General features: G+C 36.8%; 1 protein-coding gene across 1 annotated transcript; it reads right to left on the bottom strand.

Moving 5' to 3' along the window:
- Positions 1–1226: 1226 nt before the first annotated feature.
- POPDC2 (popeye domain containing 2) lies at positions 1227–20689 on the bottom strand. Its single transcript, XM_029283855.1, has 4 exons — positions 20199–20689; positions 8241–8349; positions 4001–4495; positions 1227–1585 (listed from the first exon to the last, which is right to left on the bottom strand). The coding sequence occupies exons 1-3, from the start codon at positions 20687–20689 to the stop codon at positions 4031–4033; spliced, it is 1065 nt and encodes a 354-aa protein (XP_029139688.1). The 3' UTR covers positions 1227–1585; positions 4001–4030.
- Between the last annotated feature and the right edge of the window lie 1313 nt (positions 20690–22002).

Below are 22002 nucleotides of genomic sequence, written 5' to 3'. Positions count from 1 at the left end.
TAGTATTTTGCAGTAAATAGAAGCAAAATTCTACCCCTTAATCTAAAATCTTTGCTCAAGACAACTGGCATGTTGAAAATATAAAGATTTTCTTGGCATATAACCTAATCTAAAACAGGAAAAGCATAGAAGATGGACATATATATGTTTTGTCTGATCTTGACTTCTGTGGGAGAAGTGAAGATCTTCCTTCTGTCTCAGCAAAATCCTTTGGTATTAAAACAAAGACAGTAATAGTATCAGGACAGGTTGCCAGACTTGGCATCACTATTTTAATTTTATTTTGTAAAGATGTTTTTGTAGGTTTTAAAAGCAACACCCTCCAAACTGCTATCTGCTAACTTTGTCTCTCATTAATAACATATAAAATAAAGTTTTGATTTAACTTTCCATTCACTTGGGCTTCCTAGAGTCATTTTGTAAGTCTTTTATCACACCAGTGCTTTCTGAAGAGAATCTGATGTCACTGGGGGCAACCCTATTGAAAAGCAACTTCATTTCTGTCATGCAAGTTGGGTGAATTATGGAAACTAATAGTGGCATATACTATATGCTTCATCCTCTCAATTCATTGCATCCCTATAATTGGTATATTATCCTCTGCAGGAAGAAAGAAGACAGTGTTGCTATATTAATTTATATCCTGATTTTCTCTCCATAAGTTACTCAAAACAGCTAAGGTAACAATTAAAAGCCAACACTTAAAATATTATAAATCACTATAAACTAGCCCAAATTGGAAAGGGATATATTGATCCTTTCTGAAGACCAATGAGGAGCAAAAGGAAAGCCTTTTACTCTGCTCCTATTAAACAGAGTTTGGAAAGCAGATGCATCTTCAAGAGAATTTCTCCAGTTGATGTTACTGTCTTAATAAATTCATCCTGTGGTCCCTAGGTAGTTATGTTGTGAACTGTTTAAAATTTAAAGGCAAATCTTTAAATTTTACCCTGAAAATGCACATCTTGCCTCACAGTTATAATATGTATCTAGTATTATACACCAGATGGCAGCCTACTTGTTGCATGTTATACCAACTGGGTATGGGGGGAAAGTTTATTTAAGGTCTGTGTTATCGTGAAGAATATAGCTTTGGTGAGAAGAAAGACTCCTCACATTAGAAAGCACACTAATGTTCACCAAAATGGAAGGAATCAATGGAAGATAGTTTTCTTCCTTCTTTGATTTATGAAAGAAGAGAATCAATAGAACCTCCATCATGTTCCATCAATTAATTATACCATCATAATTCCAAGACATGTAATATATTTAACATATATCAAGTGTTCAAGAATACAAACATCCAGGTGGCAGAGCAGATTGATATACTCTGGAAAATATCCCATCACTGCCTCTCTGTTCTATGCATACCTTTCAAAGTGCATCATATGGACAAAACTTTTATATATGCTTTAACAAACAAACAATGAAGGGCATCCTGATTGGCAATCAGTGATCTGATTGCTTCATACAGGTCTTGGATTCCCAATAGCTGTTCTCTAGAGTTCTGGGGTCTGAGTTGGAGCCAGAGGGGCTCGTCCTTTTGCAAGGGCAGGATGATTAGTCCTCAGGTGGTTTTCCAAAGCTGTGGGAAAGAGAAGCCATAATTATTGTAAGAACTAGCTTATGCCCAGTTTTAAAGGAAGCAACTCTATTGCCTAAGCTAACATTATCCTAATGTTTCACCAAGGAGATGACCAGGCTGAGCCTGAGCGGGGGATCAAGTGCATCATCAGGCTTAGGTCCCTTCATACCCACAAGAGATCTAAGTCCAGCCCACCTTGAATATGCAGGGGGGGGGGAGGTAAACCTGTCATCTCAAGGAGAAAAGCTTTAGAATTGTAATCTTGTTGAATCAAATCCCAACATTGTGATGAAACTCAACAGATCTGAGGGTGCACAGGTTGCACTGCAGGAAATCAGAGCAAACCTTACTTTTTCTTTTCTTTTCATCACTCTTCCATGCAATATATTTCCTGTTAGAACTGACAGAAAATATATTTAAAAATGTCCCAAAGGTGCTTTTCAAAAGACAACTGGACTTCCTTGGCTTTTTCCTTGAAGATGTTTCATTTCTCATCCAAGAAACTTCTTCAGTTCTGGGAGTTTCAGTTCATTTCAGCCAGAACTGAAGAAGCTTCTTGCATGAGAAGCGAAATGTTTTCCAGGAAAAAAACCAAGGAAGTTCAGTTGCCTTTTGAAAAGCACCTTTAAAACAGCCATGACCTGGATGATTGAGAATCTCCATAGACATATTTAAAAATGGATTTTCTCATTGACCTTTACAGTTAGTGCTAGCTTTTTAATATCAGAAATGGAGAGTATAACCAATAAAGCAGTCAGCCTCCACCAAAAAGCTGTTTCAGATTAATAAGAATTAGTGAAAAAATATTCTTAAGGTGAGTTTCAATCTAATTTATCAGGAGACCAAGATCTTCTCTTTCACATCCTTTGCTAAAGTAAATTTTGTCTGCTTCTCAAGATAACTTGCAATTAGCTAATTTAGATCAATAAATGTATTATTGGAGCCTTATGTTCTTCCTATTTTCCTATGTTCACAAACTCCTTTCCGGAAATTGATATTTGGTTGTACTATGTTTAAAGAGACCATCTTACTAAAACCTTTCACATGTTCTAAGCTGAATCATAGTATTACGTATTCATGGGATTTTTAACAAGAGTTTTGTTAATTTGTAAAGTTGTTATTGTTAAGAAGTGTAGCTATGGCAAAGTGTTATTTTCAAATGCAGCCTATAAAAGATTTTAAAATAAAACGAACAACTTTTTGCTGCCCAAAATTGCCTTATAGGGGAGATAGATGGTCTAAACATTTATAAATAAATAAATTTTGAATTCTTGATCTTTGGTCAAGTAACTCCAAATTGGTGGGTAAAGGAGAGCAGTTAAAATTATGTCAGTTGAAGATTTCCATTTTGCCCGAATTTCCTAAAAATAACATCACCAAATAATGGCACTTTTGTCATCGAATTGCATGTATATGAACTGAAAAATCACAAAAAATGGGGTGATGGGGAATACAGCCTGATTTGCCTAGCCCTGCTCTGCAGAATGTTTCAAACACAAATTTAAAAACAAACAAACAAGTATATTAATAATATTCAGCTTCAAACCAAAACCTCATAAATCATCAATTAATAGGACATAGTATGCAGCACATGATTCTAACCATTTTTGAAACAGATACTAAAGCTGACAGAGATAAATATGACAAAAGTATCATAGCAAAAATCCATAGTCTTGGTGTCACCAATGAAAAATGAAATGGTGTAATTCAATCTTCTTGTGGACAAGCACATAGACAGAAGAGTGAATCTGTTATATTATTCACTCCAAAATCCATTCCTTCCCCTTCTTAGGATGGGCACTGTGAGAGGGATACTGTAAGATTTCATGGCAACGGGGCATGGTTCCAAATGATCCCTGCAGTGATTATCACTGTAGTAAATCTAAATTGCTTCATACAAGCCTAATATCATTTTATGTCATCTCTAAATGTATAAGTATTCCTTCTACCTCATCCAAATCTCTAATAAAAATATTGAAGAGTAACATGCCTGGGATTGAACCCCATGGCATTCTAAGTAGTATCTTCTCTCTAGTTCGATGAAGAATCATTAATGAGCATTATCCAAGTTCAGTTTTTGAGCTAACAATGTATTGAACTAATTCTCAAACCATTTAGCCTACATTTAGTTAATTGGCTAAGCAGAATGCCACGGCTATGTTGTTAAATACCTTACCGAAATCAGGTCAACAGCATTCTTACAGTCAATAAGGAAGCTAGTAGTTCTTCATACAAAAATGAGATGAAGTTTGACAAAGCCATGACCCAAAGCACTCTTTTTGCAGCAAATGAACTAAGAATTGATATATCGCAGGTTCTAAGGAAATGTGGGGCAATCAGTATGCTGGATACATCAGTTACCCTTTCGTTGCATATCTAGATATGTTTCTTTCTAAAGGCACAAAGAATACTTACTTATTCAGGGTGAAGTGTGCCCATGTTTACTCACTTCAAATACTCCCCTTCACTCATATAGTCCATAAAAGACCCTGTCAGCTCAGCAAAATCTTCCAATACAAGACTGGTAGAGTCCTCACCAGACAGGTCACTGTCAGGCCGAGATTTCCTAGGATGAGTAGAATGAGACACAGTGCAAGAAACCCCAGGAGCGCTTTGGCCAACCGCAGGTAAATCACCTACAGGCACCACTGCCTCTTCGTACTCTGCCTTTTCCACCTCTGTGTCTGAAGTAGGTCCTAAGACATGATAGAGGCTGGGTAAACGGATGTCAAATTGAAGGCCAAACTTAGCAAAAAGCTTTTCATTCAAGGCATAGAGCTTTTCTGAGATGTCATAGCCAAGGAGGACAGAGAAGAGTCGGGCAATGTAGCGATCCTTAGCCAGAAGCAAGTAGAGCTTTTTTCTTTGCCAAGTAATAAAACAGGAGTCAGTCTCTGCTGTCAAAGTTACCTGCCAAAGAAAGAAAAGAAAAAAGTTCAATTGTTTGTTTTTAAGGATAACAAATTCATTGTATTACCTCACATATTGTTAAACTTATACAAATATACAAAAAATCCACATTTTGAAAGAAATTCATATTGAATATGTTTATTTGTGTCCATTATTATCTTTGAAAATGAGTTTTTACAATACATTGATTAAATATTTCTTGAATAGTTTGGAACACAGTGTATACAGTTATTACAAATGTATTTTTACATTTGTACTTTTAAAAAGCTCAGTGACATTGGGAAAGTGGATTGATGTTTGAGATTGACAAAAACAAGGGAAGCATACAGAGTATCTCTTTATTTTGAATAAGGCTAAATAAGAACATAAGTAGTGCCCAGCTGGGGCAGATTCCCCTGGCTCATCTAGTCTGTTCTTGCAGCACCCTACCAAGTGCAGAAGGAAGCCCACCAGTCTCAGAGCAGATGGTCTTTAGAGGCAGTTACACCATCATTAAGGCTAGTAGCTTTGACTTCCATGTGTTGGTCCAACCCTTTTTTTGAAGCCACCAAATTAGTAGCCAGCACCCGATCTTATGGTAATGAATTCCACAGTTGAATTATGCATTGTGTAAAATCTCCAGGGATATATAAACCACATACAAAGATACTGAAGGAACTCTCTGATGGTCTGGCTGACGTTTTCTGAATTACAGTTGAGAGAGGTAGAAGAATTATTATTTTTTATATATAGATATTTTATTAGTTTTTAAGTATAACAATCTCCAGTACCTGGTGTACAGCGTGTTGTCTTGGTTTATATTTTGACAAGAAAAAAAGGACAATAATAATTAATTAACAATCAATAATAATTAAATTTGATAATTCCATAATTAATATATTAATTAATGATACATTTCTTTGATCTTCCCTTCTCCCATTTGTATTCTCCTTCTAAATATAATTCTTAATATTTTCAATATATAAATGATTAGATATAGGCATTTTTTATATTTATACAAATAATAATAATCTATATATATAACATTTTTTCAGCTTATATTATTCTCATAACCATCATCTCATTAGTTCAGCATACATCCTATTTTTATAATTTTTGTTCGCTTAAATTCCCTTATATTCAATCCAATTCTTATCAGTCATAATTTCTTCATATTAGTCATCTGTCCAAATTTTCCCATTTAGGTACATCCTCCCAATATTTTATATCATGTATTATAAAAATACTATACTTTTTATCTATCTTATAATATCTAGATATGACATCCTTTTTAATCAGCTTATAAAAGGGTCATGTGATCCCCTTTTGCAACCTTTTGAAAAGCAAAGTCAATGGGGAAATCAGATTTACTTAACAACCTTTTATATCAGGGGTGTCAAACTCAATTTCATTATGAGCCACATTAGCATTGTGGTTACCGTGGGGGGGTTTCCTTCCTTCTTTTTTCCCTCCCATCCTGCCTCCCTCCTTCTCATTCCCATCTCCTTCCTTCCTTCCTTCCTTCCTTCCTTCCTTCCTTCCTTCCTTCCTTCCTTCCTTCCTTCCTTCCTTCCTTCCTTCTTGCCTGCGCTGATACTGGTGCTTTTGCTGAGCCCTGACAGCTGATTGGCGCTTCTGCAGGGCTGTCAGGGCTCAGCAGAAACACCAGGATCAGCGCCGGGCTCCTGCCGATCAGCTGTAGCTGCGCATACCAATCCTGGGGCTTCTGCCGAGCCCCCATAGCCCTGCAGAAGTGCATGCCGATCCTGGGGCTCCTGCCCAGCTCACTCGCTTGCCCTTCCCCCGAAAACACACCGCTCGCTCACTCACCCTTTCGAAAACAAGCCACTCGCTCGCTTGCCCTTCCTCCGAAAACACGCCACTTGCTTACTCACCCTTCCTCCAAAAACAGGCCGCTCGCTCTGTCTCTCCTCACTGCTTTGCTAAGAAAAACCTTTTTACTTCTCGCTCTTTCTCTCCCTCTCCTGCCAAAACCTGCCCCTTTTATACCTTCTCTTCTCTCCACCCTCCTCCTCCTTTTCTCTTCCAGGTGTGCCGGAAGCTCCAATTACTATGTCGCCACGTGCACAGATCCTGGGGATTCTGCCAAGCTCTGCAGCTCCAGCTGATCTCCAGGTCTGTGCGGCGTCGCTTTAGCTGGTTCCCTCCCCCGTTACACTTGGCTAGGGGTCGCATACACCTGCCAGGTGCTAAAATACCACTGGTGGTACGCGTACCACCGATTGAAAAGCCCTATCCTAGTGGACAATCACTTAAATATGAACCAACAGTGTGCAATAGCAACCAAAAAAGCCAATGCAATCCTGGACCGTGTTAATAGAGGGATAGAATCAAGATCACGGGAAGTTTTAATATGGCTTTACAAAGCCTTAGTAAGACCACACTTGGAATTCTGGTCATGACAATATAAAAAAGATGTTGAGACTCTGGAAAGAGCACAAAGAAGAGCAACAAGAATGATTAGGGGGATGGAGGCTAAAACATATGAAGAACAGTTGCAGGAATTGGTTATGTCTAGTCTAATGAAAAGAAGGACTAGGGGAGACATGATAGTAATGTTCCAATATTTGAGGTGCTGCCACATAGATGAAGATGTCAAACTATTTTCCAAAACACCAGAAGGCAAGACAAGAAGCAATGGATGGAAACTAATCAAAAAGAGAAGCAACCTAGAACTGTCCTTACACAACCGGAGAGGGATTCTAATTATGCTTATTATTAAATTAGTGGTCAATAATAGTAAGTGTAACCATGACTATTATTAAATAAATTAATGATATAAGACTTTGGGCAGTGAAATTAAAATAATAACAAAGTATTTATTTAGGGTTTTGTATACTGAGTATATGTTATTGCAATTAAATATGCAGATGAGATGGAGGCTTCTTGGCCTGGAAATAGGTGTGAAAAGGATTGTTATAGTTGACAGAAAGCTGAGTCAGCAGCAGGATGTGGGTACTAAAACTGCAAGTTCAGTTGTAAGATACTTCAACTGAAATGTTGTTTCCAAATCATCAGAAGGAGAACTGATATTTTGTACTGTCAGATCCAAGGTATTGTTTCCAATTTTGAGAGAGGGGAATACTGCAGCCAGTTTTGGTCACCATATCACAAAAAAGATGTTGAGAGTTTGAAAAAAATTCAGAGAAGAGCAACTAAGATGATCAAAGGCCTGGAGACTAAAACATACAAAGAATGGCTACAGGACTTGGGTTTGGCTAGTCTAAAGAAAAGAAGAAACAGGGGAGACATGATAGTAGTGCTCCAGTATCTGAGGGGCTGTCACAAGGCAGAGGGGGCCAGGTTGTTCACCAAAGCACCAGAGGGAAGGACGAGAAACAATGGTTGGAAACTGATCAAAGAGAGAAGCAACCTGAAATTAAAGAGAAACTTCCTGACAGTGAGGACAATTAACCAGTGGAATAGTTTACCCCCAGAAATCATGAGCGCTCCATCACTGGAGATTTTTAAGAAGAGACTAGTCATTCACCTGTCTGAGACAGTACAGGTTGAGCAGGGGGCTGGACTAGAAAACCTCCAAGGTTCTATTCTATTCTATTCTATTCTATTCTATTCTATTCTATTCTATTCTATTCTATTCTATTCTATTCCAGCCAGGAAGAGTGGAGGCAAACATCCCAAGACGTAGTAAATAGGCTGAACTACACAAACATTTTCTTTGCTCCTCAATAGAAAATGAAAGATGGAAATTATAAAGAAATCAGAACATTATGAAGAACATTACCTGAAATGTTCCCTCTTCAGAAGGCTGTAATGATTCCCACTCCGGGGAATCCAAGAACTGATATGGGAAAACATAATGTAAAAATTGTCCATCCTGACTTACTTTAACCCTGCAGAAAGAGAAAAGGAGGGCAGGGAAATTATTAAAATTAAAAAGGCTGTTGTGCAATTGCTGAACAATTAAAAGACATATGATAAGGTCCATGCAGGTGGTCATTTAGATACAAACAACACCTTCATATAGGATAGAATTGTTTTAGACATCAATATCTGTGGAAACAAAGTGGCAGTTTAAAAGAAATACTGTTCAACAATAGCAGATTGTTCTGCACACAATATAAGTAACATGAAGACAAGGCAGGCAGGTGCAAAGAATAGCCAGGAAGAAGGAAACAATAGTGAGGCTTCAAGCTCTGTGTGCAAATTGCTATTCATTAATATGCTCCTAAAAGAAGCAAGCATTTCACAGGAAGCAAGCTTCACAGCTCTAACCAGGGCTAGTAAACAATGAATCATTGCAAGCGGAAGGTTTGATGCGACAACTCCCTTCCCTTTCTGGCTTCGTCCTTGTTCCGAAGCACATGTTCACAACTGAAGAAGGGGAATACTTTTTGTCAGAGCAATGATACCCCATGTGTCAACTATCCTGTTTTAGACAGAGCCTTTTCAGAGTTCGCCTCCCTCATCAGGTGTGGCCATTTTGTGTACTGGACAACCATTTAGTTCAGCCCTGTATGCATCTACCCATTTTGTCTATGATGAAAAAAAGCAAAGGGTCTGTGACAACCTATAATCTTGTCCCACCAATCAAGGGACTTTTCTCATCTTAAAAGAGACCTTAGAGAAAATGAGGCAAGGTCCTTGGATTTACCAAGACCGTTTCCTAGAGAGCATTCCCACCTTCCAGATTGGATCATGACCTTCACCTCTTTCTGTTGCAGAGCTGCTTTTCTACATTGTTGCTGACGCTTGTATATGAACCATGTAATGCTGCCAAGGTACTATTCTTTCTCAAAACAGAAGACAAATTTATCCTAGGGTTTTTAATAAACATTGCATTATTGAATGCTTCCAGGGAAAAAGACATCAATTGTCTAGGAACTGGTCTAGGAACTTTAAAGAGAAATTTTAAATATTTTGCATTCAGGCTGACTAGTCTCTTTGGTTTCCTTCAACAGAATAAATTTTGAACAGTATGATTAAAGATACATACCTGGGAAAAGTTTTCTGAATTTCATCACAATGACAAACCAATTCCAGAACACCATCCAGTATTGCTACATTAAAACATTATCGTCAAGAGTAAAGGTTAATCTTGTGACTTCTTTTGGCTTTGCTATTGCTCCAGACTGCCTCTGTTCACTTGGCTGTACTGCTAATTTGAACACATTCCTAAAAAGGGACTGAGATATGGCAGATAAAGAATAACACTAGAGGCCAAGTTTTAACTTTTAGATATCTTATGTAAAAATTTTCAACACTCTAAAGTTGGGTGTGAACAAATTCAATCTATTTCCAATAATGCTAATAATCATATTACTAAGGCTATACTCAGTTTCTTTTACTCTAAAGGAAACAAGAATATGTTCATGCAATAAGGGTCTTTATAGCAAAATTTCTCACCCAGATATTATATGGCATATGTGGGAAATTTTATATCAAAATATATTTTATTCCTTATACTGTCTCCATCTTCCGTGAAACATTTACAGAATCCACAATGGACTGAGAATCTGTCTCCACTAGATAATTGACAGCCAAGCTGTCAATTAATCAAGTAAGTTAATCAAGTAAAAATAGCAAATGGGAAAAAAATCTTTTACTCAAACCTCTTCAAACCCCCAAATAAATTACCCAGACCTAGCTCACATATCAGAGGAGAAGATCTGTAAACACAAATAGAGTAAATAAAAATGGTCACCCAGCGGAACTTCATATTCACAAGAATAAACATCATAGATGACATCTATCTACACATACCCACACCCATTAAATATCAACCTAGAATCAGCACGTATGCACTTTCCTACTCAGGACAAGCTCCTCTAAAAAACAATCTCTCTACATCCCATTTTTGTGCAGTTGCCCCCAAGGCAAACTTCTTTGCTTTTGGAAATAAATACTTCTGCTTTCCTCACAGCTGTCTGGATTTCATTTTTATTTATTCTTGCACAACCCCGGCTTGAGTTGAAACCCAAAATTATTCTTTTGACACACACAACAACCTATAATCCATAGAAATAGCACAGTCCAGATTCTTAAAAGTGATATTTGGAGGACCGTCCTGCATTTCAAAGGTAGCATTTAACTCAGAAACTGTGTTAATTCCCTTGGGTTTCAGAGGCCATTTACCCCAGCTGTATTTCTGGCATAAACTTAATTTTTCTAGTAATTCCCTGGCTACCATGATCCTTCTTGATAACTGTCTCTTCTGGAAAAGTCAAGATCCAGCATGACTTATATCAGTCTGGTTTCTCACATTCTGCCCTTCTGGTCTTGGGAATTCCCAGGGCAGCAGTGGGAGTTTGATACTGCTCTTCATTTAGAGCAGGATATATTAGGATCCTGACATTGTCAACCATTTCAGTTTCTTGCCCTTTGTTATACTAGGGAGAAGACACAACCTTTTTTGTAGAACAAATTTGTCCCTATCTACTGCAGGAAGCTGCAGCCCTGTTGGCAGAAATTCAAACTCCATCCTCAGATCTCTACCTGCCAACATAAGTATCTTTTGCCCTGAAGACAATCTTATCTCCTCTTTACTCTCAAATCAGAACTTAAACACCACCAGGAGAGTCACAAAATAGTCTTCAGTTGCCAGTTGTCTACGCACGATATGGTTTTCCTTGGTTGTATACAATTCAGACAGCATGCCAGTTTAATAAATTACTGGATCATTATTAAATTTTGTCACTTCCAATATACACTTTCACTCATACATATTTATTCTGAGAAAAACACATATTTATACATTTAGTTCATAGCCAAAGAGGTAGAACTTAAATATTCTGTGTTTAAAGTATTTTTATTAATTTGTTTCTCTTATTTAGGGTTTATTTTTAGCATCTTGTCACTTGTATTCACTGTGTTGTAGTAAATTTTATTGTGCACTCGTACTGATGTTTTAGAAATGGTTTAAATTGTAGGGATTTTTACTGCTGTCTTTAAATTCTGTCGAACTTACTGGTTAATAATTGTAATAAGGATTATTCTCATAGTAAAATTGATGGCAACCAAGGGCTCATAAAACAAGCTTAGGGACCATATGAGTTGTGTATGCCAAATATAGAGAGATCAAAAGGATCAGTGAAGCAGATCTTGTAATAGAAAGAAGATGGGGTGGTGGTTTCTCTTTCATCATTGCTTTCTGTTTATTTTCATCTTCAACTGCATTTCTTGCTATTTTGAAGTATTGTTCATTAGAAAGCAACAAAATACAAACAGAGAAACTTTGGAACAATGTTGATAAACCTTGTTACCTCTTTCACAATATCACAAAGGTTATTGCCAACTCTGAAAAGGTTAACATTTTTTCTGAGGAACATCATGAAAAAAGAGACTCAATGCCTTAGCAAGATGAGTTGAGAAAGAGAAGATTAAGGAAAGTAAAAAATTATAATCACCTTACATCAAACGTTTTGCAAAGAAATAAAATTTGCAAAGTTCACTTATGAGAATAAGAACTGCCCTTTACATTTTAAAAAGATGTTTGGACAAGTTACAGACATCTATCAAAGCCACAGATGCACCCTCCAGACATGCATGCTCCAACCACAAGACAAGCCATCCAGCCACTGAACCATGCCTCCACACAGCCACAATGGAAGGGCAGACCAGGCAGCCATAGCTCTTGCAAGCTAACCAGATGTGCTTCTGAAACTACAGCCACAGGACAAGAAAGGCATTGTGGAAAGAATAAAGGGGAATAGAAGAAACATTCAACCATTTTTAATCATTGTGAGATTTGCTTAATGCCACATCATTATGCCTAAATGCATTCCTTAGGCTTATTTAAAAAGCTATATCCTGTCATATCTGCTATTCCTTCCTGAAAAAGCAAGCCTTATCTTTTCCTCATTTCAAAATGCCGCATCATGGCTGTTCTCAATCATTTAGAGGTTTTTATTTATTTATGTTCTAAAATCTAGGTGGATTCCTGAATAATGATTAAGACATTGATTAGATTTAGAATCATAGAGCTGGAAGGGACCTGGAGGTGGTCAATGGTAGGATACCTTATATCATCCTGACAAATGATTGTTCAATCTTTTCTTGAAAACCTCTATCTGTTCCATTGTTTAATTATTCTTACTGTCAGAAAGTTCCTCTTTAGCTCCAGGTTGGATCTGTCTTTAATGAGCTTCCACTCATTTCTTCTTTTTCTACCCTCAGGAGCTTTGAAAAATAAGTCAGCCCACCTCCTTTCTATGGCAGCCCTTCACCTACTGGAGGACAGCTATCATATCACCCCCTAATCCTTGTCTTCATTGGGATAGACATGCCTAGTTCCCTTAACCATTCAGCATACTGTTTAGCCTCCAGACTCCTTATCATCTTTGTTGCTCTGCTCTGCACTATTTCTAAGATCTCAGCACCTTTTTTGTATCCTGGTGACCGGAACTGTATTCCTAGTGTGGCTTCACTAGTGCACTATAGTGCAGGATAGAGTGGTTCTATCACTTCTCGTGATCTTGATACTATCCCTCTGTTGATGCATTGGCTTTTTTGGCAGGTGCAGCAAATTGCTGGCTCATTCGTAAGTGGTGGTTCACTAGGATAATCAAGGCACAATGTATTTTGTGAGAATTGTACTGAGACTGTCTGAAGTATGGCCTTAAGATGAGTCTCCTGATTTGGAATAACAAATAATTCTGCTCTTTTTTCCTATGCTTTCCTATTCAAAGGAAGCAAAGGTCCATTATTAGAACTGGTGTGTGTGTGTGTGTGTGTGTGTAATACCTAAGCTCAGCTAATTATGCGAATGCTGGATATGCTCTTCTTTTTTTATAATCTATGAAAGTTTCAAATTTTGTTAGCATGTTAGCTGGTTTTGTGCATGTTACTCTACTTTTGTGAAGTTATTTCAACCTGACCTTCAGCTTACAGATCTGCACCTGCTGTATGTGGAAATTTTAAGTTCCATATTTAAGATAATATTACTACAGCATATGAAAACTGCATCAACGTGGCTCTATTATAGATAACGAGCTTTTCTTCATAGCAGATCTTGGCCTGGGGCAGAACTGTCATGTAATCTTGGAATACCTTTCTTCTCCTCCGAGTGCTTGGTCTGAAGAATCATTCCAGTTACTATTTTTGTAAGGGAGATCTGTTCATTTTTACCAAGCTGCCATCACCTCCTCCATCACTCTTGATAAATCTGTCAAGGGCTACAATAATGAAGAGGGAGGAATGGAATATCACAGCATCTGTTCAGGTATTACTTCAATATCTTCCTAGATAAATTCCACTTGTAGTATCATTGCTTTAACCCTGTTAACAATATTTGAGAAAGAATTTCGTTTTGGTATTCTACAAAGCCTTTTCCATTTAAATTCAAAGTCTCAATCTGTTACATATTGTGTCATTTTGTCTCTAATCTGTTTTCCATCTGCAAGTCCATAAATTTTGACTTCCATTCTTTGCATATATTTAACACTCAACAGGCTTTTTGTTGTTTCCTTAATGTTTTGCTTATCAACAATAATTTTCCTCTAAAGGTTTAATAGATTGATCCCATTTCCCCAATATTTGGGTTTGAAAGGCAGCCCATTTCATGATAGGTACATACTTTCAAGTTCCTTGGGAGTTGTGTTCAGATCCTGCAAATCATTTTACCGAGCTATACTAAGGTGATTTACCCTTTTGCTAAAAGTTGGAAACATAAGGATAAATTTTTATTATTATTATTGGTTCGTCGCAGTCAACCAGATGTTCAGACTGCATTCAGCATTTTTTGTCTACCTATTGAGTCCTTTCCAAGGACCTGGGATAGGCAGATGTGGATGTTTGATGGTGTTACAGATATCATCTCAGGATGGAAGCTGTTCCCAGTAAAGTCGCCTTTTGCAATTCACTGATGGTGAATTTGTCAATGCCAATGGTGTTCAAGTGGTGCTCTAGACCCAAGGTGTCTATTGATATTGGTACTACATTTGCTTGCTTTTGCCACAGTTGTTCTATTTCTGTTTGTAGGTCCTTGTATTTTGTTATCTTCTCCATTTCTTTCTCTTCTATTCTGCTGTCTCCAGGCACCGCCACATCCACTATCCAAGCTTTTTCGTCTTTCTTATCGACAATTGTTATTTCTGGGATGTTACATAACAGATGCCTGTCTGTTTGAATTCTAAAGTCCCAGAGTAATTTAGCTTCTTCATTTTCTATGACTTTCTCTATTTTATGGTCCCACCAGTTTTTGCTTGCAGGCAAATTATATTTTTGCAGATCTTTATTATTATTGTTGTTGTTGTTGTTGTTAATCTTCAGTTCGATTCAAGGACTTAAGAGCTGTTAAAGTAGCATGAGTATATAGGCAATTCCAAGTAGGGTGGTTATTATTATTGCTGTTGTTTTTGTTGTTGTTAATCTTCAATTCGATTCACAGTCTGGGACTGGTAAAAACTTAACAGTTCAAGTCCTAACCAAGGACCTAAGAGCTGTTAAGGGTGTTGTTGTTGTTGTTGTTGCTATTACCTTCAACAGATTTCAGTTTTATCGACAATTACTCCTAATTCTTAGTATAATTGTAACTATCCTGCCTCCTTCTCAAGTACTTTGTTCTACAACAATGAAGAAAAAAAGCAATTATAAAATAAGTTATTAAAAATAAAGTTATAAATAAAACAAATATAATAATTTTAGCTTTACTTGGTCATTTAGAATCAATATTAAAGGATAAAGATAACATGAAACTTTATTTAAAGAGTATGAAACCTAATGTTGAGACTCTAGAAAGAGTGCAGAGAAGAGCAACAAAGATGATAAGAGTCTGGAGGCTAACCTGTTCAACGAATCAATACTTGAGCAGGTTGTTGTATTAGAAGACATCCAAGGTCCCTTCCAACTCTGTTATTCTATGATATATCTCCTTAAAGAAGTACATAAAGTTAATAAAAAGCTGCTAGTTTTTACAATATGCGGTAAGTTATTTGGAAAAAAATATAAAGAATATATCAAGTATAGATTTTCCAGTTTCACATTTGCATTTCAACCATTTAACAAGCTAAAAAGGAGATATATTTTTATAAAAAGTTTTGTAGAAAAGAAGAACTAATCGCTAAAGGAAATACAGGAGGTCCTCAACTTATAACCACAATTAAGCCCAAAATTTATATTGTTCAGTGAGACGTTTGTTAAGTAAATTTTGCCCCATTTACGACATTTCATCCCACAATTGTTAAGTGAATCACTGCAGTTGATAACTTAGTAACGTGGTTGTTAAGTGTTCCCTATTGACTTTGCTTGTCAGAAGGTTGCAAAAGATGATCACATGACCCCGGGACACTGCAACAGTCATAAGTATGAACCATTTGCCAAGCATCTGAATTTTGATCACATGTTCATGGAGATGCTGCAAAGATTGTAACTGTGAAAAAAGTTCATAAGTCACTTTTTTCAGTGCCGTTATAATTTTGAACAGTCACTAAATGAACGGTTGTAAGTTGAGGATTATCTGTATATGGAAATACAAATTGCATTTTTCTCCAGAAAACATTTTTAAAAACATAGTAGGTTTTCCACAAGATCCGTGATAGGGGGAGGGTATATGAACTGAAATTCAAAATAGCATAAAGCCCACAAGTTTCCATTATCTTATCTACCTCAATTAAGAAAACTAATTTACACCAATGGAAATTAAATCGTACATTATTTTTTTAACCAGTGATGTCACACATTCTTAAATAAGATATTAAACAATTATTTAATAAAGTATGATCGCATATCACTAGATATACACAGATGTTTTTAAAGCTGGGATGCAAGGTGCATGGAAAAAACTTCTTAGAAACCTCAGGAAAAACAAAACGTTTATCTAGATAAACTAGAAAGGGAAGTTAGTTAATTATTAGTTTTTTAAAAAGCTGTTTGAAAATATAACATACAATTGATACTAAAAAAGTACTAGAACTATGAGATTTAATATTTACATTGATAAAATTATTACATAATGAAAGTATTATAAATATAGTGATAACATTAGATTTGTATCTCATTGTCAATGCAAGACAGCAAACGTACCTATTTCTCTTGCCCCCCTATTTTTCCCACAACAACAGCCCTGTGAGGCGGGTTGGGCAGACAGAAACAGTGCCCAAAGTTACCCAGTAAGCTTATGTGCCAAAGGGAGGCCTTGAACTCCGTTTCCTGGTTTCTGGACCAGCACTTTGACCACAACACCAAACTGGCTCTCAGTATGTTAGTGTGAATACATGTATCTATGTTTATATGTATATGGGTGTGGGTGTGTATTAGTATGCTAATACACTGATAAAGTCTTAAAACTCAGTCAATAGACAGTAAAAGACAATAAGACAATAAAACACTTTAGGCAGTGCTATATGATGGAAAGTTTTAAATAGGTCAAAGTTCACTGCAGAAGAACTTCAGAATTTTATTTTAATTTATTCATATTCAAACAAGCAGATAAAACTAAAAGTAGGCTTTAGTTAAAAAGTATTAATATAACATCTATACAATCAAAAGAAGAAAGGAATAGGCCAAATACCCAGAGTAATAAAAGAATGCTACTAAAAGATGTTAACTAAATGTTAACTAAATCACTAGACCAAATTAATTTACATATTTTTTTATATTTAGTATTTGAACTATTATTGACAGTTCTATGGAAATGTGGGCTGAACTGGATGTAATTCAAATACTTCCAAGGGCAAAACAAAGCTACCTCCTTTCCTGACAGCTTTTGACTTTTGATTTAGAGCCATTATTAATAAAGGCAGGAAATAATGAATTTAAATGCCAGAAAAAGATCCTCTTCTAAATGCCTACGTGACTGATACTGCGTTTTGCTTATCAAGCCCCTCAGCTACTACAGTGGTCTGCTGGTATGCGAGGACAGAAGCATTCTTGCAGCTGGGGGTGCCACTTCACGTGCCCCCAGCCAGAACTCCTCAGGAAGCACCAGCCCTGCCTCCTCTGGAGCAGCTGGTGCAACAAGCGCCAGCCTTGTGTCAAGGCATCAGCTCTGCCGGCCTCATTCCAGAGGTTCAGAAAGTGACATGATGTTTTGAGTCTGATGCATTTTCCTCTTGTCTTCAGGGCAGGGGGGAAACTCCTTCTGGCTATTTGAAAATAACCTGTGAGATCACCCAGTTTTCTGCCACCGTTTGTACATTACCAAGTAAACCATTACTTAGATTTGGAACTTCTTATACTAGCGTTTTATTTAGATTTATTTTAGTATCTTTGTTCTTAATTTTTTTTAGATTCTACTGCATTTTTTTTTGTTATGCATAGAACCTTTTATTAGATACTGGTTTGTATTTGACCTTGGGACTGTAATAAATTTGAGTTGATTTGAAAAGGAGACTATGAAATCTATGGACCACACAAATAATTTGGAGGACTCAGCATTCAAGAAGATCTTAACAAAGCGAAGCACCAGACAGTAACTGACAAGATGAATTTCAACAGAGAGAAATGCAAATTTGGCAATTTGGCAGGAAAAATGAAAAGTTTGGCAGGAAAAATGAAAAAAATGAAAACCAGAGCAGGGGGTTGGGCTAGATGACCTCCAAGGTCCCTCCCAACATCATCATCATCATCATCATCATCATCATCATCATCATCATCATCATCATTAAGTTTAGTTTTAGGAGGAGGAATAGAAGATCATCCGAGTAGGAACAATGCATACAAAAAGGAGATGAGCATTTTGATCTATCAAAAGTTGCATACAATCAAAAGTTTGCAATAGTGGTGAATATCTGTAGTTCGGGTGTAGGATGAGGGTGACAGGTTCATTCTCCGAGCTGAAGATGCTACCTAGCCTGGTAATGAAAGGTTCGGAAACCAACCCACAAGCTCGGAGAACAAACCTTCATCCACAATCAAAAGTGTGATGCATCTCCAAGAGAGGGAGGGAGGGAGGAGAAAAAAAGTGAAACTGTAAGCTGCATCAACAGCAGGAACAGTGCCTGCTAGATTTTCAACAAAGTTTGAAAGTATAGTTTTAGATATATGGGGCTAGTAGATCTTTTTCAAACAGTTATGGAAGATATTTGTAGAATATATGAAAAATCACAAAAGTAAGATGGTAATACTGGAAGTGTGTAAGAAAAGCTGAAAAACATAATGCATTGCCTCAACCAGAGTAGTTTTATTGCAAATATTGTTTTGTGGGGTTTTAAATAGCTACTGTAAATGAATGTATTATCTGTTGATGCTCTATACAATCTTGCATTTGTTTCGTCTTCTTGAATAAAAATTAGGTGTTTTAAAAAATAAGTTCCTGGCTCTGCTTTTCTTTATTCTTTGCCAGAGACTCTTGATTTTTAAATTTTTTAGCAAAGACATTTTTAGCAAGCATAAAACAGATCCCCAAATCCCTGCATTCCCGTTGCAGGCATTTGCCTTTCTTTCCCTGTCTAAATACATTATCTCTGGGTCACAGTAAGACTGCATGCTGGTAGTTTTGAATGCCTTTTTCTCAAGCAAATTTCAGAATATATTCCTACCATTCAGATTCCTTATTAGGTTTTATTTTGTTTAAAAGGAAAGGCAATTAATTATTTCTGATCATTTCTCTGCCTGATTCTTTAATATAAACCTTCAGTTGATTAAATCCTTCTGACTTACATTTATTTATACAATAGTTAACTACTACAATTAGACAATGTTACAAATATAACAAGATCTAAAATAAGAACTTCTCCGGAAGCTAGGAAAGAGTAATTAATAATATAATATGATATAAGTGATATATAAAATATTTTAGAAGCTGTATCTTTTCTAATATACAATGCTCCATGGCAATAGGGATTAGAGGTGCAGACATGCATTTAATAGGGCCGATCTCTCATTATTTACTTCAGAAATGTCTCATTGTAATATGATTCTATAAAACCTATCATTTTTAAAGCTTTTTTTAAAAAAAATCTGCCATTTGTGAACATATATTCGTACATAATATACAGTATATTCAGTTTCAAAGATTGTACGTAGGAGTGAACAATCTTCAGGGCAGGAGGGTCTACTTTGTTTTTTTATTAAAAACTTGGACACCCCCCCCCAATCTGGAGAGAAGTATAGGAAATAGAATTAAAGAATTCTGAGTTCAACAATGGTTTGAACTCTTAACTTGAAATAAGGCTCGTCTTTCTAACTAACAACGAAATCCTTTTGACTACACCAAATATTTTTCATTCAACCATTTAGGGTGCAGACAAAATTCTTTTTATTATTGTTAAATAACTGCGAATATATTGCAAATCACCCCAATATCTCCCGGTAATGGAAATCTATGTTCTGCCTCCCATGTCCGCAATATATTAACCTTCGTAAATTTGGAGGAGTCAGTTTGCAACAGAGAAGCAATGGGGCCTAAGCCCATTAGTTTTCATTTCCCCACTGATCACCCTCTTTTTATATTTTATATTCATATTTTAAAGTTAAGAGGGCTAAAGGCCTTCACTTAAACTTTGTTTCTGGGCTGTTCAAATACACACTGAAAATGATGAGTCACATGATCAAATGCTTCCTCATATGCTCCCCGTCCCCATTTTATCCAGGTAAAAAGGCCGTTCTCAGAAATAATGACCATGCACACACTTATGCAACTCCTCAGAATGCAGATTGGGTTGAAAAAAATGGATTTTGCTTCCATAGTGTGAGAAAGAGCAAAGCATGCAGCTCCTTTGCCTCTCTACCCTTTGAAACCACTTAGTAGTGTTCAAAAGCACCACTATCACAGGGTATTTTTTCAGGAGAAAGAGAGACCTACCTGCCAGAGAGCAAGAAGGACAAACGATCTATGGGTGTCTTGCCCTCCACAGTGTAAGTTTGATCTTTGGCCAAAGGCAAGACCTGTTCTTCACAGCACTTGACTATTTCTTTGTAAGTTTGGAGAGGCACTTGCAAAGGCTGGCAAATTTGTTTGTACAGGAGATCAAATTCTTCAGAAAAAGTGTCTTTACGGAGTTGGTAAATTAAATGTGCTAGCTGAAACAAGCAGATCAGAAATAAAAGCACATTCCAAATGATGATGTCTAATCCACAAGCGTTGAGCCAGCCCCATATGGCAGAGCAAAGAAAGCCAATGGATAACAATCCAAAAATATAGATGGCACCAAAGGTTCCACTACCTCCCATATAGCCAAGGAGGAGGAAGAAACTAGCAAGGTGATAGGCTGCTCCTTCCATAATGTATTTCCAGTTCTCACACAAAACTGGATTAAAAATTATCCGATCCAAAAGAGTGTTTTCTTCACTCATTTTCCCGTAATTTCTACACCTAACTCACTTTGAAATTAATGAAATACACTGAAGCCAATTCCTACACCGACACCTCTATGGAGATTTTAGAGGAACATTTCTGAAATTATGTATTTGCATCCAACAACTCCTGCAGTTATTTTCTACCAATTGCAATCAATACCCAGCCTTCTTGATGGGATTTGAGACCTGGCTGATGAACTTGTAGAAGCATGAGAAATTCTATCCCGGAAGTGCCTTTTGAGAACTGGAAAAATCAGAGTAGCTAAGAGTATTTGCAGCTTGTTCTCTCCCCTGCCTTGAGATAAATTAAAATAGACACAGTGAAAGAGCAGCAGGGAGAGCTAAAGGGGTGGGGAAGACAAGCAGAGGGCACTAGTGTTTAATTTGGAATGTATAGCACTGAGCATGAAAGAAGAGCAAGGCACTACATAGATAACCATGTTTGGAATTGAAATCCAAGAAGCAAAGGCTAGAACGGGAAGAGAGACCAGCCAGACATTTGCCACTTAACATAACTCTGAGAACTAGATTACAGAGCATTGTTTGTGAATACTGCACAGAGTTCTGTTTGTTCTGATATCCTTTATCACCAGAGTATTTTTACATGGAGGAGGAGAAGGAGTTCATTATTACAACTAAAGCAATAAATTAAGAGACTAAAAAGGATTTGAATAAGTATCTTCATAATATGATATATAATCATACAGAAAGAGTGGTGTGGTGTCCACTCGGAAGGTTGAGAATTCAATCCTAAGTAGTGGCAGATATTTCTCTCCTAGACCGCAAAGAAAAAATATCTACTGCGAACTCTGTGGCGTCAGGAAGGGCATCCAACCAGTAAACGCTCAGCTTCATCCAGCCATTCTGACTCTACCCCAAATTAAGAGATTGTAGGATCATAAAAAGGGAGTTTTATATAATAATACAGAGGATGCAGATAGCTGGGATACTTAAGAGAATATCAGCAGAAAATCAGAATAGGCAAGGACGATTCCTTTTCTGAAATTGAAGCTGGTTTCTCCCACCCCAAGTAATTTATAATTAAAATGAGAAGGTTGTCTTCAATTAACTGAGAATACATTAAATGAAGCAGGTAAGAAGTTTGGTGTCCAATTTTACATTTGAATTGGTGTAGCTTATATTCAGAGTTGTCTTCCATTTGGGAAAATATCAGTTATAGAAAGAAAATATAGTCTTTATAGTACTTTCTAGGATTGCTGGCCCCCTTGTTTTGTGGAATACTTTGAATCTATTCCTGGCAACATGGGTCCAGAAATAGGGACAGTTTGTGAGTGTGCTACATCTTGCAT

Source organism: Protobothrops mucrosquamatus, unplaced genomic scaffold (genome assembly GCF_001527695.2).
Source record: "Protobothrops mucrosquamatus isolate PMUCROS unplaced genomic scaffold, P.Mucros_1.0 scaffold_88, whole genome shotgun sequence".
In the NCBI taxonomy this organism is placed as follows: Eukaryota; Metazoa; Chordata; class Lepidosauria; order Squamata; family Viperidae; genus Protobothrops; species Protobothrops mucrosquamatus.
This window is presented reverse-complemented; position numbering and strand designations above follow the sequence as displayed.

Bases quoted from the DNA above. Each gene is read 5' to 3' on its own strand.
- POPDC2 (XM_029283855.1), bottom strand. From the start codon at position 20,689: ATGAGTGAAGAAAACACTCTTTTGGATCGGATAATTTTTAATCCAGTT. The intron at 8,350-20,198 runs GTAGGTCTCTCT...CTCTTTCTGCAG, and splicing joins TCCTTCTTGCTCTCTGGCAG to GGTTAAAGTAAGTCAGGATG. The intron at 4,496-8,240 runs GTAATGTTCTTC...TTTCTTTGGCAG, and splicing joins CTGAAGAGGGAACATTTCAG to GTAACTTTGACAGCAGAGAC.